The 13,566-nt window shown below is 30.1% G+C and overlaps 1 protein-coding gene across 1 annotated transcript; it reads right to left on the reverse strand.

Annotated features, from left to right (window-relative positions):
* Nucleotides 1–548: 548 nt before the first annotated feature.
* On the reverse strand, nucleotides 549–9,506 carry LOC114185114 (nuclear pore complex protein NUP93A-like). The gene is made up of 15 exons (XM_028072640.2): nucleotides 9,280–9,506; nucleotides 8,921–9,012; nucleotides 8,138–8,204; nucleotides 7,769–7,828; nucleotides 6,814–6,903; nucleotides 5,418–5,687; nucleotides 5,011–5,106; nucleotides 4,758–4,889; nucleotides 4,223–4,276; nucleotides 4,053–4,136; nucleotides 3,796–3,882; nucleotides 2,820–3,722; nucleotides 2,140–2,321; nucleotides 1,302–1,593; nucleotides 549–890 (listed from the first exon to the last, which is right to left on the reverse strand). Exons 1-15 carry the CDS (start codon nucleotides 9,376–9,378, stop codon nucleotides 813–815), a joined length of 2,586 nt encoding a protein of 861 aa, XP_027928441.1. The 5' UTR covers nucleotides 9,379–9,506; the 3' UTR covers nucleotides 549–812.
* Nucleotides 9,507–13,566: the final 4,060 nt, after the last annotated feature.

Raw genomic sequence — 13,566 nt, forward strand, 5'->3', positions numbered from 1 at the left:
AAATTAAAATATAGAAAGTCAATTATAAAATTAAAAAAAATTGAATACTCAATAGATTAAAAAAAAAGTTAAAGATATTAAAATTTATGAATCATAGTTATACTTTAAAATTACATACTTGTGTAAAAACTGTCAACACCCTAGGTTTCTTCTATTCACGGTCATTGTGGCGTGAAAGTTTGAACAAAATCTATAGTCATTAAACCATAAGCATTTTAAATCCACTATACAGAAAAAGGTGGCAAAAGAATCTGTCATGCTTTTTGAGTTCACAACATGTAAACAGGCTAGTCCTAGTAGATAATCATCGCAAAAGAATCATCATTTGAAATCGAAATTTCGACTCGTATAGGCGAACTGCTTTAAGCAAAAACAGAAAAGATACAAATTGGATTAAATAAAAGGTCGTCATCTGCAACCAAAAGCACCTGTTTAACTATTTCTTCAACAACTCTACTCGATAAGACTTTGACAGTAATTTCCTTTTTAAGTTAAAACAAACTAATTTGGACACAAGTTGATGTTAGTCCCACCAAAATAACGAAAAAGACGCAAACAAGAACAGCATGATATTTGCTATTGATGTTCTTGTTAATACTAATCCAACAGTATAAAATTGCCATTAGCTAAAACAAAAAGGTAAAGGGTGTGTGAACATTCATAAACAGTGTGTTTCCTTTTATAGTTCCTCCCACTGCAGGTCATTAAGACTATTTTACATGTGTTGTACTACTGAAAACCTTTAACCAAACATATTCTGTTGCCTTTCAAGAACTCAAAGGTAACTACAATTACCATCGCATAAGCTACTTTCACAACCTCTGGGCAACTCTCTCGTACAAATCACGCGGCCAGTTCCTCTTTAAATTATTTGCAATGAAAGTCGCAATCTGCAAAAAATAAAATAGATTTAGCCATCACGAAACAAGAGCACATATTTGTTAAGTAAATATCAAATAGCACTGCAATCGTCCCATCAGACACCAAATGTAACTACATACTACAACTTACAAATACTACTAGTACTACAACAACAAAAGTGATTAAGGGAAGAAGAGTAGAAATTGTTATCAAACATAGATTCATATTAACAGATGAATAATGATTCTTAGGAAAGTTGCAAGATATGGGTTCGTAGATTTGACCATACTATATGGAAGGAATAAGCTTATTAGATCTGTGATTGCTACTAACACATTACTTTTTAAAAACAATAATCCGAATTATGGTATTTCAAACAAAAAAAAGTGAAAAAAACATGGAAATAGCCCAACCAACCATTGGTATCCACAAGATAATACCTTAGCCCTTAAGGCACGAAGTGATCCATCAGAGTCTGTCACATTGTCCAGACAAGTGAGGGCAACTTTCAAAAGATCTGGAATACAAGCTTGGACATGTGAAGATAAATTTTCAAACGCGTCAACAGCACTATCAGGGCTTCGGGGGTCTAGAGGAAGAAATGGAAGTTTAGCAACCTCCCTTAGTGCATCGACATAATGTCCCAGTCTTGCTAATTTGTGAATTGATAATATTGACTCAAGTTGTCGTAACACAGTTTGCTGCTCAAAAACGTGTTCTCTCTCTTGAAGACTGCAAAAAGAATTCAATCAATCATTTTACTGAAAGATGGAATGCTTCCACGTTACATATAAATAATAACAATAATTTTGTATAGTTAAAAGCATTCATTAAATAATTCTGATTGAAGAGCCAACAAGCAAATTATTAGGATCACCAATTCATTAAAAAGTACATCTTCAACTTCCAAAATCCTTCTGAGTTGCAGAAACTCAAGAAATAGTCAGGCCTCTTGGAATTTCCAAGTCCTACTTTAAGAATAGCAAACACCTAACCGAAATGATACCCATGGAACCAGTAAAGAGATGACCAATCCCATAGGTATTAAACCTGAGTTCACTCCAGTTATGCAAAAAACAGACATTAGGTCTGCTTCCCCCATGATAATAGATGTGTTTGAAGAGCAAAACATAGTTAGGATGAAATCATCACAGAATAAGTTCTAAATGTGCCTCTAGGGTTCATATATTTCAAAGAATTAGCAGAAATGTAACAATGTCAATATCCCAGAGCGGAGTACTATGAAATGAGGTAGTGAGGTACAAGATTAAATATGACCTGACATCTGGATAATAAGTATATGTCTCCAAAATCTCATTGCCAGAATGAATGAGGCCAGCAGTCCGGCTTTCACCATCTAATCTTCCACGGAAAAGGGCACTAATAGCTTCAGAAAGGCATTTGTTGATGGTATCTAGAGCCATTGAGAAGGAACCAACTCTCTTCTGAATTTCTATTGACTAAACCAAAAGCAATATTAAGGTTAGATGAAAACCCAGTATTCCACATACAACAAGAGGGGTTAATGAATAAATGGATGATGGAAACGAAGTATGGCTAACATTATTGGTAATATAAATCTGGGAGTAGAGACACAAAACAACGAAATAAATGTGAAAATTAATTAAAATTTATATGAAATCACATTTATTAAACTTTGAAAATGAATTAATGAACAATATCCCTCCACTAAAATAATGATTTAGCTCCACACCAGAAAAAGGAAGTCTAAGAGAAAACAAATCAAAATGAGCTCTAAATTTAGAATGAAGTGCTTCTCCATTCCAGCTTCCTCTAGAACCTGATTATGATGTGTGAGATAATTCTTATCAGAAAGGTCATGTTATAATTTGGCATTGGCAGGCAGACATTAAGGTGATGGCGAACAAAGACAGTCCTTCTTTTCCTATTTTCCCTCTAATAAACGAAAACAGAAATATAAGAAAGAAAGAAATTACTTTGTCATACATCCCAGCCTCCTGACACTGGCATGCAGCTTCAATTAAAAATTGTTGCCTGGCTTTCGGATCTGTCACAAAACGTCCCAATTCACCTTCTTCTCCTGAACCTCTTGCACCAAGTAAAAGATATATGCCTCCATCCCTTAATAATAGTTCAGTGAGAAGCTGCTTCAGCATCAGATTTCTCTGCCTCTGCTGATCAACATTACCTCTACCTGTCCACGACAACTGCCCCCCACCAACTGCTGCAGCAGCTTGTGCATAAAATTCTAGGGCCATTTGGAGATCACCAAGACGCAAATACATAGATCCATATTGCCTGATAATGGTGGATACTTCTGCATAAGCATCCATCATTCCCAACTTTTGCCCAGAACCAGCACCTTCAGAAAGGACCCCATGATCAGCTAGCACAATTGATAGGTGTACAGCATCAATGTTATACCCTTCATCTCCTGCTTCCTTAGACAAGTATAATACAGCTGGAAGCAACTGAATGCTTAAAAGCAAGATATAGGTATATACTAGAGGATCTTTTCCATTTTTTGTATAGTATGAGGGCTCAAATTTATTCAGGTAACTCTGCAAATCGTCCAGGCTGTACGGAATCAGACCATCGCTTAGAACAAGGGATGAAGGTCCACTAGGACAATCCCGCACTGCTGACAATTTGAACCACAAGAAATCTTCTATTGTACTAAAGAGAGTTGGCTGATCTCTAAGCAGGCGATCAATATGTCTTCGGGACCCTGATATGATGGCATACAAAAGTAATTTTTTCTTGTCATATGCAGTTCGACCAACCCGGTCACCGGTTCTCAACATTTTTTCACATTCCTCTGATGCAGTACTTGCAGTCTCTTTTGGGACCATCCCTCCAGTATTAATCCACTCTGTGAGCTGTCAAAAACAAGCAAATTGTTAAGATATATTATATCATCAATCAGTAAGAAGTGGTGACCATAGTATGTACCAAAGGAGCAAATTGATGTGAAGCACGTGAAGATAGGGCAATATTTCTTGCTTCATCATAATAACCAGACCTCAGGCAAAAATATATCTGTCACCAAATAAATAAATGAAATAGTACAAGCTTAGCTCACCAACGTATTAATTTCAAGAAACAAAAAAGAATAAGATATATCAACGAACTGAGTCAAAAAAAAGAAAAATATATTCAAGAAAAAAAGTCAATTTAGTATAGCCAATTTAATAGTAAGTATCTGAAACCTGCTGCCATGTGGTATCAACAGGAGGCTGCCTCCGAGCATCACTGGCATCAAAATCCAGTACTCCATAATCCCTCAACCGAATCTACATATAAATAACAAAAATAAGCAACCTATTGAAAACTCAATGCATGACATTATTTATAAGACACTATTCAAATTGAGACAAACCCGAAGAAAGGCACGAATTCTTTGCAAATTCCCAACACCACCACCAAGAGCAGCCTACCATTAGATAAAAAAGAACAGAAATTAAGTGCTGATAACAAATACAAATTAATGCATACTCTCTATCTTATATGAATAAAGAATACCAGAGATAAAAACATTAAGAGAAGCTTGAAAAATTATTCACAGTTTCTAGAAGCATATCCCTCAAAGGCATGGGGTGGAAACATGAGAAATCTAAATGTAGATTGTTAACAGTAATAAATAAACAAGTGTAAACAATTTTTGTAAGATAAACATTGGCACAAATAATGCATAGGCTTTATTTATATTAATAAATAACTAGTGGGAAGCATTCGAATTCTAAAAGCTTAACAAAGTTTTTCTCAAAAAGAAAAACTCCCTCAAAAGCATAGCCAGCGAGGGCAAGCAGTAGGCAGTGAAGAAAAGCAGAATTAACTGTCAACAAAAACAAGTACTAAAAAAATGATCAGCAGACACTAGTAGTACTAGTATGAAATTCCTGATAACAAATTACTTGTGCAGGATGGCTTTGTATGGTGTCCATTATGTATTTTTCATGTCCCCATTCAAGGTGGCGTCTTGCACCAATAATCAATGACATCCGTTTTGAAACACGTTGTGGGGCTGAGTCCTCACCCATCAGCATCTGTTCAATGAGTTAAGTTATAGAGGATAAATAAAATGCTTACTTTGTGATAGGTACAAGCAATAAAGTTGCATTCACACACATTATTAATATTATAACAGTATTCAACTACAAGAACAACCTGAACAAGGTGCCATATCTTTCGCATCGTTACTGATTTTCCACTACTAGTATCAATGCCTAAATTTTCATATGCACCCTTGAAAGCTGCTGCAGGCTAAGAACCATAAAAATTAACAAAAGTTAGCATATACAAAGTTACAGGCATGTAAACACAAAAAGGTGTATATAGCCAAGATCTTTTGGGAAGATAGTATAGAAAACATGACAAAACATATAATATGCTACTATATATCCAAAATGAAAAATGAACATGATATTGGATGAAAATTCCAAAACACTATTTTCACGGAAGTAAATATTTTGGTCACCGGAGCATATGAATTTTGAACAGGCAATATAACACAGTTTAATCTAATACAGAAATGTCATTATAAATTTATGAGATAAACAAAATAGGGGACATACTTTAAATGGTAACCCTGACTCCCTTGCTTTATTCAGATTCTTCACTACCTCAGCATACACAGATGCCTTTTTCTCCACAATAGGTCTGCCAGTCAGAGGAACAATCTCCATACTTGAACTACCAGATGAGACTTGTGGAGTAGAAGACACGGATGCAATTTGACCTGGGAGGGTACCCACACTGCTGTTAGCAGCAATGTTTGTCCTAGGTAATGTTGAAATTCGACTTAAACTCTGAAGGAAATCACGCTTTTCTTTTTGCCAATCCTCCTGTCATAAAGTAAATTCTACTGCACAGTGAGGAAGCTGAGCCAGAAAACTACTCATCCCATTTAATCATTGCAAAGGTGAGATAAAATTATTTACTCACTTCACTATGCTACTTCATTTCATATGTGTAGTTCCATGGATTGACCTAAGCATGCTCAATTAGAAAACCAATCATCTAAAACGAATGCTTTTGTGAAAGATAAGCACGTCAGCAAACCTAATTGTCCTTCTTAAGACTGCTAAAAGCTATTAAGTTGCATGACTTGGACAGAAATATTTTTTTTCTTGTCCTTTTGTTTTCTCTTCATATTTATTTTTTCAGAAAAAATGAAAAAATTTCAGAGTAAATAAGGATTACTAAGAAAGTCAATTCCACCCAAAAGAGAGATGTCCTCACTAACAAAGACACCAAAATAGAACATGGAAAAATAAACAATCATGTTAATACAATAAATATATTCAGTCCCTTTGTGATAAATTTGTTTAAAATCTCACATCAACTACAAATATTATCAAAGTATACTACATAAGTAAAAACAAATCTTACAATGAGATTTGGTTTTATAAGGTTGAATTAAGCTTGAAGTCTAATAAGGTTTCTTGGGCCTATCATACCGTGTCATCCACAAATATCTAGTCTCACATATGATATGTTCAATCCAGAGTATTTGGGGAGATCCCACATCAATTAGAAATATAGTCAAATTAATGCATATAAGAGAGTGGAAATCTCACTTTGCAAGCTAGTTTTGCAAAGTTAACTTAAAGTCTACTTTATAAGAAAGTTTACAATCAAGTCCTAAAGGTCATAAAAATTCTAAAGACATCTTACAACAACTTAACAAACAAAAGAAAAGAAAAGGAAGATATAACCATATAAGACAGATTTAATGTTTTCGGCAATGTAACGATCATATAAGAACAAACCAAGTGCACAAAAAAAATAGTTTACCAACATTATGCCAAAGATTCATTTTCTGATAGTTTTATGAATATAACTTAGACAATACCTGTTACCAAAGATATCAGAAGTAAAATATAGAGAGGAACCAAATCTCAAATTAGAGGAAGATAATTGAAAACTTAATGAAGAGTATTATATCATAAAAGACATTATTACACTAACCTCTAAAACTTTCATCATGTAATCATTGAAACTCCTGAGATTATCCTTTTGAGCTTCCTGTACGGCAGAGACCATTGCCATTTCATGAACCTGCGGGAAAAATACAGTACACATATTGTCTAAATTCCATGAAAAAGGAATAGATGTTCAGACTACAAAGTAAGATTTTCTTGGTTTTACATAACAAGCAGCAGAACACCACATATATACTGAATACTATTGCTTATAGAACAAAGATGGCAGTGGACAGAAACAGCATGTAGATATAATATAACAATGACGGCATAATAGGGCTCATGTGCAAAACGAAAAACTACATAAATAGTGATATTAATGGAACAAATAATAATTTCCATCAATAAAGGATCACTCTTTAACTCTAGGATGTAATGTAATTGTTGGAGATCCCATATCAACTAGAGATATATGATCAAATTATAGTATAAATGTTGCTGCAAATCTTACCTCCTAAACTAGTTTTTTGAAGTTAAGTTCGGCTTTCCAGTTTATTTTCTACGATAATACCAAAACCTATCATGGCAAGGTTTGTTAGACTCATTGTACCACCTACTACCGAACTACACAGGAATGTAGTCTCACATTCGATATGTCTAGTCCTGAGCATGAAGGAGATATCTTGGAGATCTCATATCAACTAGAGATATAGTTAAATTATAGCATATAAGTGGATGTAAATTTCACTTTACAAGTCGATTTTGTGAAACTGAATTAAGCTTAAAGTCCATTTTCTAAAAGTAATGAAGGAATTAAAAAAACATAGTTATATATTTGAATACTTAAAAATAAATATTTCTCACACGGGTGCAAAATTTTGAAATGCATGGTATCTGGCACTGATAAAATTGATCCGTCCAAATAGAATCATTCTAATCTCTAAATTAAATATTATAATACATCCAAAATTACTAGCAGCCAATCTGAAAGTGTAAATTACCTGCTGCAGATACTCTTCAACACTTGTTGCCTCAACAGGAAAAACATCCTCAAAAGTTGTCTATAGAGGGGAAAAAGATAAAAGGTATGGCATCAGCAAGATAGTAGCCATGTAAATTAAGTAAAAGAGAGAACCACTTCAAAACAACTTGACATGAAACTTCAAGGGAAATTAATTTTGCTAACTAACAAGTTTGATCAGAAAAAGTGGAATACAAGTGTGTGAATAAAACTATGGCTCACAATTTATGAAACCTATAATCAAATGCATGAACTATCTACCTAACAGGCAAAAAATAGAATACTCAATAAGTCAAGCAAAGAGAAAATGGTCAGTGTATAAAATATTACAAGGTTGGTTAAATAGTACCTTCAGTTCAAATGACTTCAGATCCCTTGCAAGTTGCTCTGCATTTATCCCCTCACGAGCAAGGAGCCTGTTCATCGAAAAGAAATAAGAAAAATGATAATAATAATTGACTATGTGTTATCCTTTTATCACACATACTCTGCTTTAAAAAAATATGGAAACTCCATCTTTTATGGATGTAAGAAGACAATCTCCACATGTGCTATGAAGAAAAAATATTATGTTAAATGCATGGCCCTTTAGAAAGGGATAGAGGAAGACCAAAAGAAACCAAGAGAGAACTTGAAAATGGTATACTGTTAAGGAGTATTTTAGTTAACCATTGGCTTCCAGAATGCATGATACAAGATTGAGTTTGAATGAAATGTGTTAACAGCAATATTTCCTAGCTAGTTAGTCTTTGACTATTAGTTAAAACTGCCTTGGTTAGTAGTTAATCAGTTGGCACATTGTAACAGGGAAAACTTCTTCTGCTGTCATCTATATAACAGTACTCACCGTAAAGAGGGAAGTAAGAGAAATAAAGAATGTGTTTTCTATCAGAATTCTTTTTCATCCAATAGTTTTGACAAAATGAAAACCTGGAATCCAAGTACCCAGCACCATTTGGAGGCAATAAGGCTTGGCGAAGAAGTAAAAATTTTCTAACAACTCAAAAGCACTTCAACTAGCCATAACATAATCCAAGATTTTTTATAATTCCTATATTATTCAAGATTGACTACTACAGACGTAATAAAAAAAAACTTGCAGCATCCATCCAACTTTATAGTCAAAGAGTACCTTGTTGCAGCAATAGATTGAGATGGTGCCTCAGTCCTTACCGTCTTGGATTTAAGCTTCTTGGATAATGATTCTAGTTGATCTAAGTTCCTCTGAACAACATAAGAGAGTGGATTCAGAACCAGAGATTTACAACAACAACAAAAACTCTACATTCAATCATTAGTTGTTAATTTTCGTTTTAGTGACTGTTCACAAATCTAACTGACAACAGGCAATGCATATCCATTATCTTTAACAAATTGAAGTTATCCTTGGTTCACAAACTCGGTCTCCAAATTGATTCGGCGGCATTGGTATGAAATTCACAGATAAACGATGAAAATGAAACAGTGACGTGAGTTAGTTTGGAGAGAAACCTGAAGTGGAGGGAACTGAGCAGAAGGAGCAGCTTGTTCTAGAAGCTTCGTTGAAGAATGCAGAAGATCAGTCCAACTACTCAAGTCTTCGTTCGCCATGGCTCTCTCGCTGAAGCTTCGCGCAAGAGTTTTGAAGGAAACCGCTCTTAAGCCCTAAAATTTTGAAAAGTAAGGTTTGGTTCTGCACCAAGAGGGGGCGCACCAAGACCAACGTGTGTTTGGACCGGATTCGAATTACAAAAACATACTCATTTATATTTATTATAAGTATTTCATAAATATAACCTTTTAAGTAATTATCTCAAAATTAATAATTTTATTGCATAAAGAATATGAAAAACAATAGTTTAAGAAATAATTACACAAGTAATCTATTCCATTATATTATAAATAAACAAAATGGTAAAAATAAATTTGAATTTAAATGGAGAACTTCACGTCTAATTTACTCTGAAAAATTATTTATGTCCAAATAACAATAAGTTTATTTTAATAAATTTATTTATATAAAAGTAATTAAAATTATTTTTAGATAAGATATTCAAACGTGTAATTTTTTGTACAAAAAATTATAATATTTTATTCTGCAAACAATGTATTATTTTTTTATTTTAATATTTATATGAATGGTAGGAATATGTTTTGTCTGTGTAAACTAAATATAAATTTATTTGATGTAAAAATAATATATCAAATATCAATTCTAAAATTAATATAATATGGGTGTGAGTAACAATGACTTTGATATAAGTTGGTCAAAACTTTTAAAATTAAAAAAAAATTAACAAAATAAAACATAAGTATTTCTAAAATATATAAATTATAGTTCATGTATTTTTTCAAAAAAGAAAAAAAAAGATTACACCTTGGTGTCTGAAGTTTTTTGTTTGGCAAATTAATTTTTTCATTGATTAGGTAACTGACCTGGTAATTGTTTTATTATTTCTTGGTTAGATTAGTTGTAAATTAAATGAATAATAGGATCACAATGCCTTTTTTAGTTTGTTGAGATTATTTGTAATATGAATTAAATGAGTCATAACCACAATGTATTTTTTTCAGTAGTTCTTTATAAATTTCATAATTCTTCACTTTTTAATCACACTGTAACTATTCGTTGTTCTTGGCTTCATTGGCATTGTTGTGACCTTTGTAGAAGAAATTCAAGATTTAATATAATACAAACAAATAAAATTAGATGCCGCACATAAAAAGTTAAATACAATAAAATTATTATTATTTTTGTATAATTGCATTACATTTAACTTAATTTTAGCATACATGATCTCTTATTATCATATTTTATTGTTATATTTTATTATTATCGTATAATTATATTGTCATATTGTTATATTAATAGATCATTATATTATTATATCTTTGAATCAATATCATAATATTATTGTATCGTTATATTATCATATCGTCATATTATCTTATCATTATATTATTATATTATTATATCATCATATTATTATATTTATAAAATTACAATTTATAATATTTATAAATAATAAAATTATATATGACAATAATTAAACAAAATAATAATTACATTAATAATTCAACAATAACACACTAAATTAGCAAAAAAGGTTAACAACAAACATAAATAGTTTTTTTAAGTATTCAGTAGACTATAATAATGTATTAGAGACTAAATTAAAAATTCTTAAATTTATCATAAAATTAAAACATAATTAAATCATAAACTTAAATTTATAACAGCGGATATAAATTGTCATTAAAAGAATCTTTCGATATGTAAAGGAAATTTAAAAATTGAGTATGTATTTACACATGTAAAACGGAAACTAAACCTATTGTCCAAGTTATGAGATATTGTAAATTTGTGTAGTAGTGAAGTTAAACATGTGACAACTTTCAAATATACAAGTAAGTTGTGTGAATTTAAAGGTTAATATATAAACTCAAATACAAATAACAAAATACCATTCACAGTTGTGTATTTGGGAGAAATAAATTATCTATCATTCCATAAGAAAACACATAAATATATGTTACTACATTAGCTGAGAAGTAGTCACGTCACACAGTAGAGAAAAAAATTCTTATTAGTACTAGTTAAAAATTAGCTCAGCTCATAACCTCAATGATGTGAGTAGAAAATAACTTTAACTAAAAATAATTAATTAAAGTTGAGATTGATAAAGAAATCTTACTTGAAATAGAGAAAGTGTCATTAAAATTATATTTTAAATAAAGTTTTTGAAAAATAATATTGACCAATATAAAAATAATCTTGATGAAAATTACCGAAACATATTTATGATAAAGTATAACGTAAAATAAATTTTCTCCACCGTTAATAACAGAAGATATCGAACTAACAACACTTTAATTTAAAGTAAATCAATAATATCAACCAAAATTAAAAACAACATTATACTAATAAAACTTAAGAGAAAAAAATAGAAGTAAACAACCTAAACCAAAAATTAAAAAATATAAATTATAAAAACTACGAATTTTAATAAAATTATTAGAATCTTGTTTAGCAGTGCCTAAAAATAATTTGCATGCATGAAATCTTAAGAAAAATAATTAAGCGTGATATTAAATAAAATACAATTTTATAACCATTAATATAATTTTAGATTATTTAAAAGACAAAAATATTTATAAATGTGTTTAATATTTTATTTAATGTTCAACAAAAGTTAAAAATAAATAAATAATAAAATATTTATATTTTAATGCGAAAAAGTTCAAATATAATTAAATATAAGAAAATTTGAATTAAAAAAAATAAAAAAAATAGAGTTAAATATTTAAAAAGTTTATAGAAAATTATAGTAGAGATTTTTTTTTTAATAAAGACTTTAAAAGTTCAAAAATTCTTATTTTACATCAAAAAATTATTATTTAAAAATTATATATTTATAAAATTTGTTATATATATTTATATTATTTTAATTAATATATTTAATTATTATAAAAATGATAAAATCAGTACGTATTAATTATTTCTTTTTCGTCTACAGTGCTCTAAACACTGATTAGTAGTCTCCAAATTATTATTACACATTTTTCAAATTTTCATTTTTTAAAATCTTTTGTGAAAATAACTTATTTTAGTTTAAGTAACTCTAAATCCTCTCTAAAAGCAACCTCAAAGTATTCCCATCTCAACACCTAATAAATCAATTCAAATTTTATATATTCAGCTCTGAAGTAGTCAGAATTTAAATATAATGCGAAAATAATATAGAATTAAATACGAATAAACATTTCATTTACAAGTGTAGTGGAAGTGTGACATGTACAACATGTGTAAGGCATCACAATTTAATGACACCATTTGCATGTAAAAGTAAGCTCAGATTTTAATAGTGCAGAGATTCCTGAAACTTTAATCACTCCTTTATCCCATTTTCTGATGTACTTTCTTCTTTATGTCTCTCCACATTGAATCTTGGTGACTATCTTTACCATTTGTGCACAAAGTTCCCATGTGTGAAACACTACTTTTTTATTAAATGGTCCTGTACCACTAAAGTCATTTACTTATAAAGCTTTTATCATTTAAGACACTAATAATTTTTATTAAAATCATATGAAAATTATTTTTTAAAAACAATGATTTGATTGTTTTAAAATATAAAAATATTTAATTATTCATTTTATTAAATAAATTGCTTTGTATTTATAAAAATGTAGAATAGTTAAGTCAAAAGATGACAAATAACATTTTTTTTATTTAATGGTATAAATCCAAGGAGTTATATTGGTGAATTAGTCTTTGGAAAGGAAATCATCCAAATTCAAATGTATACACTAATCTTTTTTATAGCACCGTGATATCATTCTACGATTATTTATTTTTTAGTATCTCAAAATGTTTACTTGAAGTTTAGGATTGATAATATATATTTCTGAATATATAAATACAAGTAAAATTATCAGTCAATAAATATAAATTATTTAACGCAATAACAACAACAAACCCTTATATAAATGGATTTCATGAGTCACAAGTCTTAAAGAACATTTTGTAGGTGTCAAAAATAAATTTACAAATTTTTAAAGAAACCAAATATATATAAATTTTGGGAGCCACTTTTTTATTACGAACCAAGCTCAGTAGATTTGATTAGAGTGATATAGTAAATTATATTTATAAACAAATTCTGAAATTGTTAGTTTATTTGAAGAGTTGAATATGTTTTTAGTATCTAAAATTTTATGTTAAATTATTATTTTTTATATAAATTTGGTTCTTAAAAATTACAAATAAATGAATATATTTATTTTAATTAATTTTTT

Source organism: Vigna unguiculata, chromosome 5 (assembly GCF_037176805.1).
Source record: "Vigna unguiculata cultivar grain cowpea cultivar isolate G323 ecotype 2 chromosome 5, ASM3717680v1, whole genome shotgun sequence".
Lineage (NCBI taxonomy): Eukaryota > Viridiplantae > Streptophyta > Magnoliopsida > Fabales > Fabaceae > Vigna > Vigna unguiculata.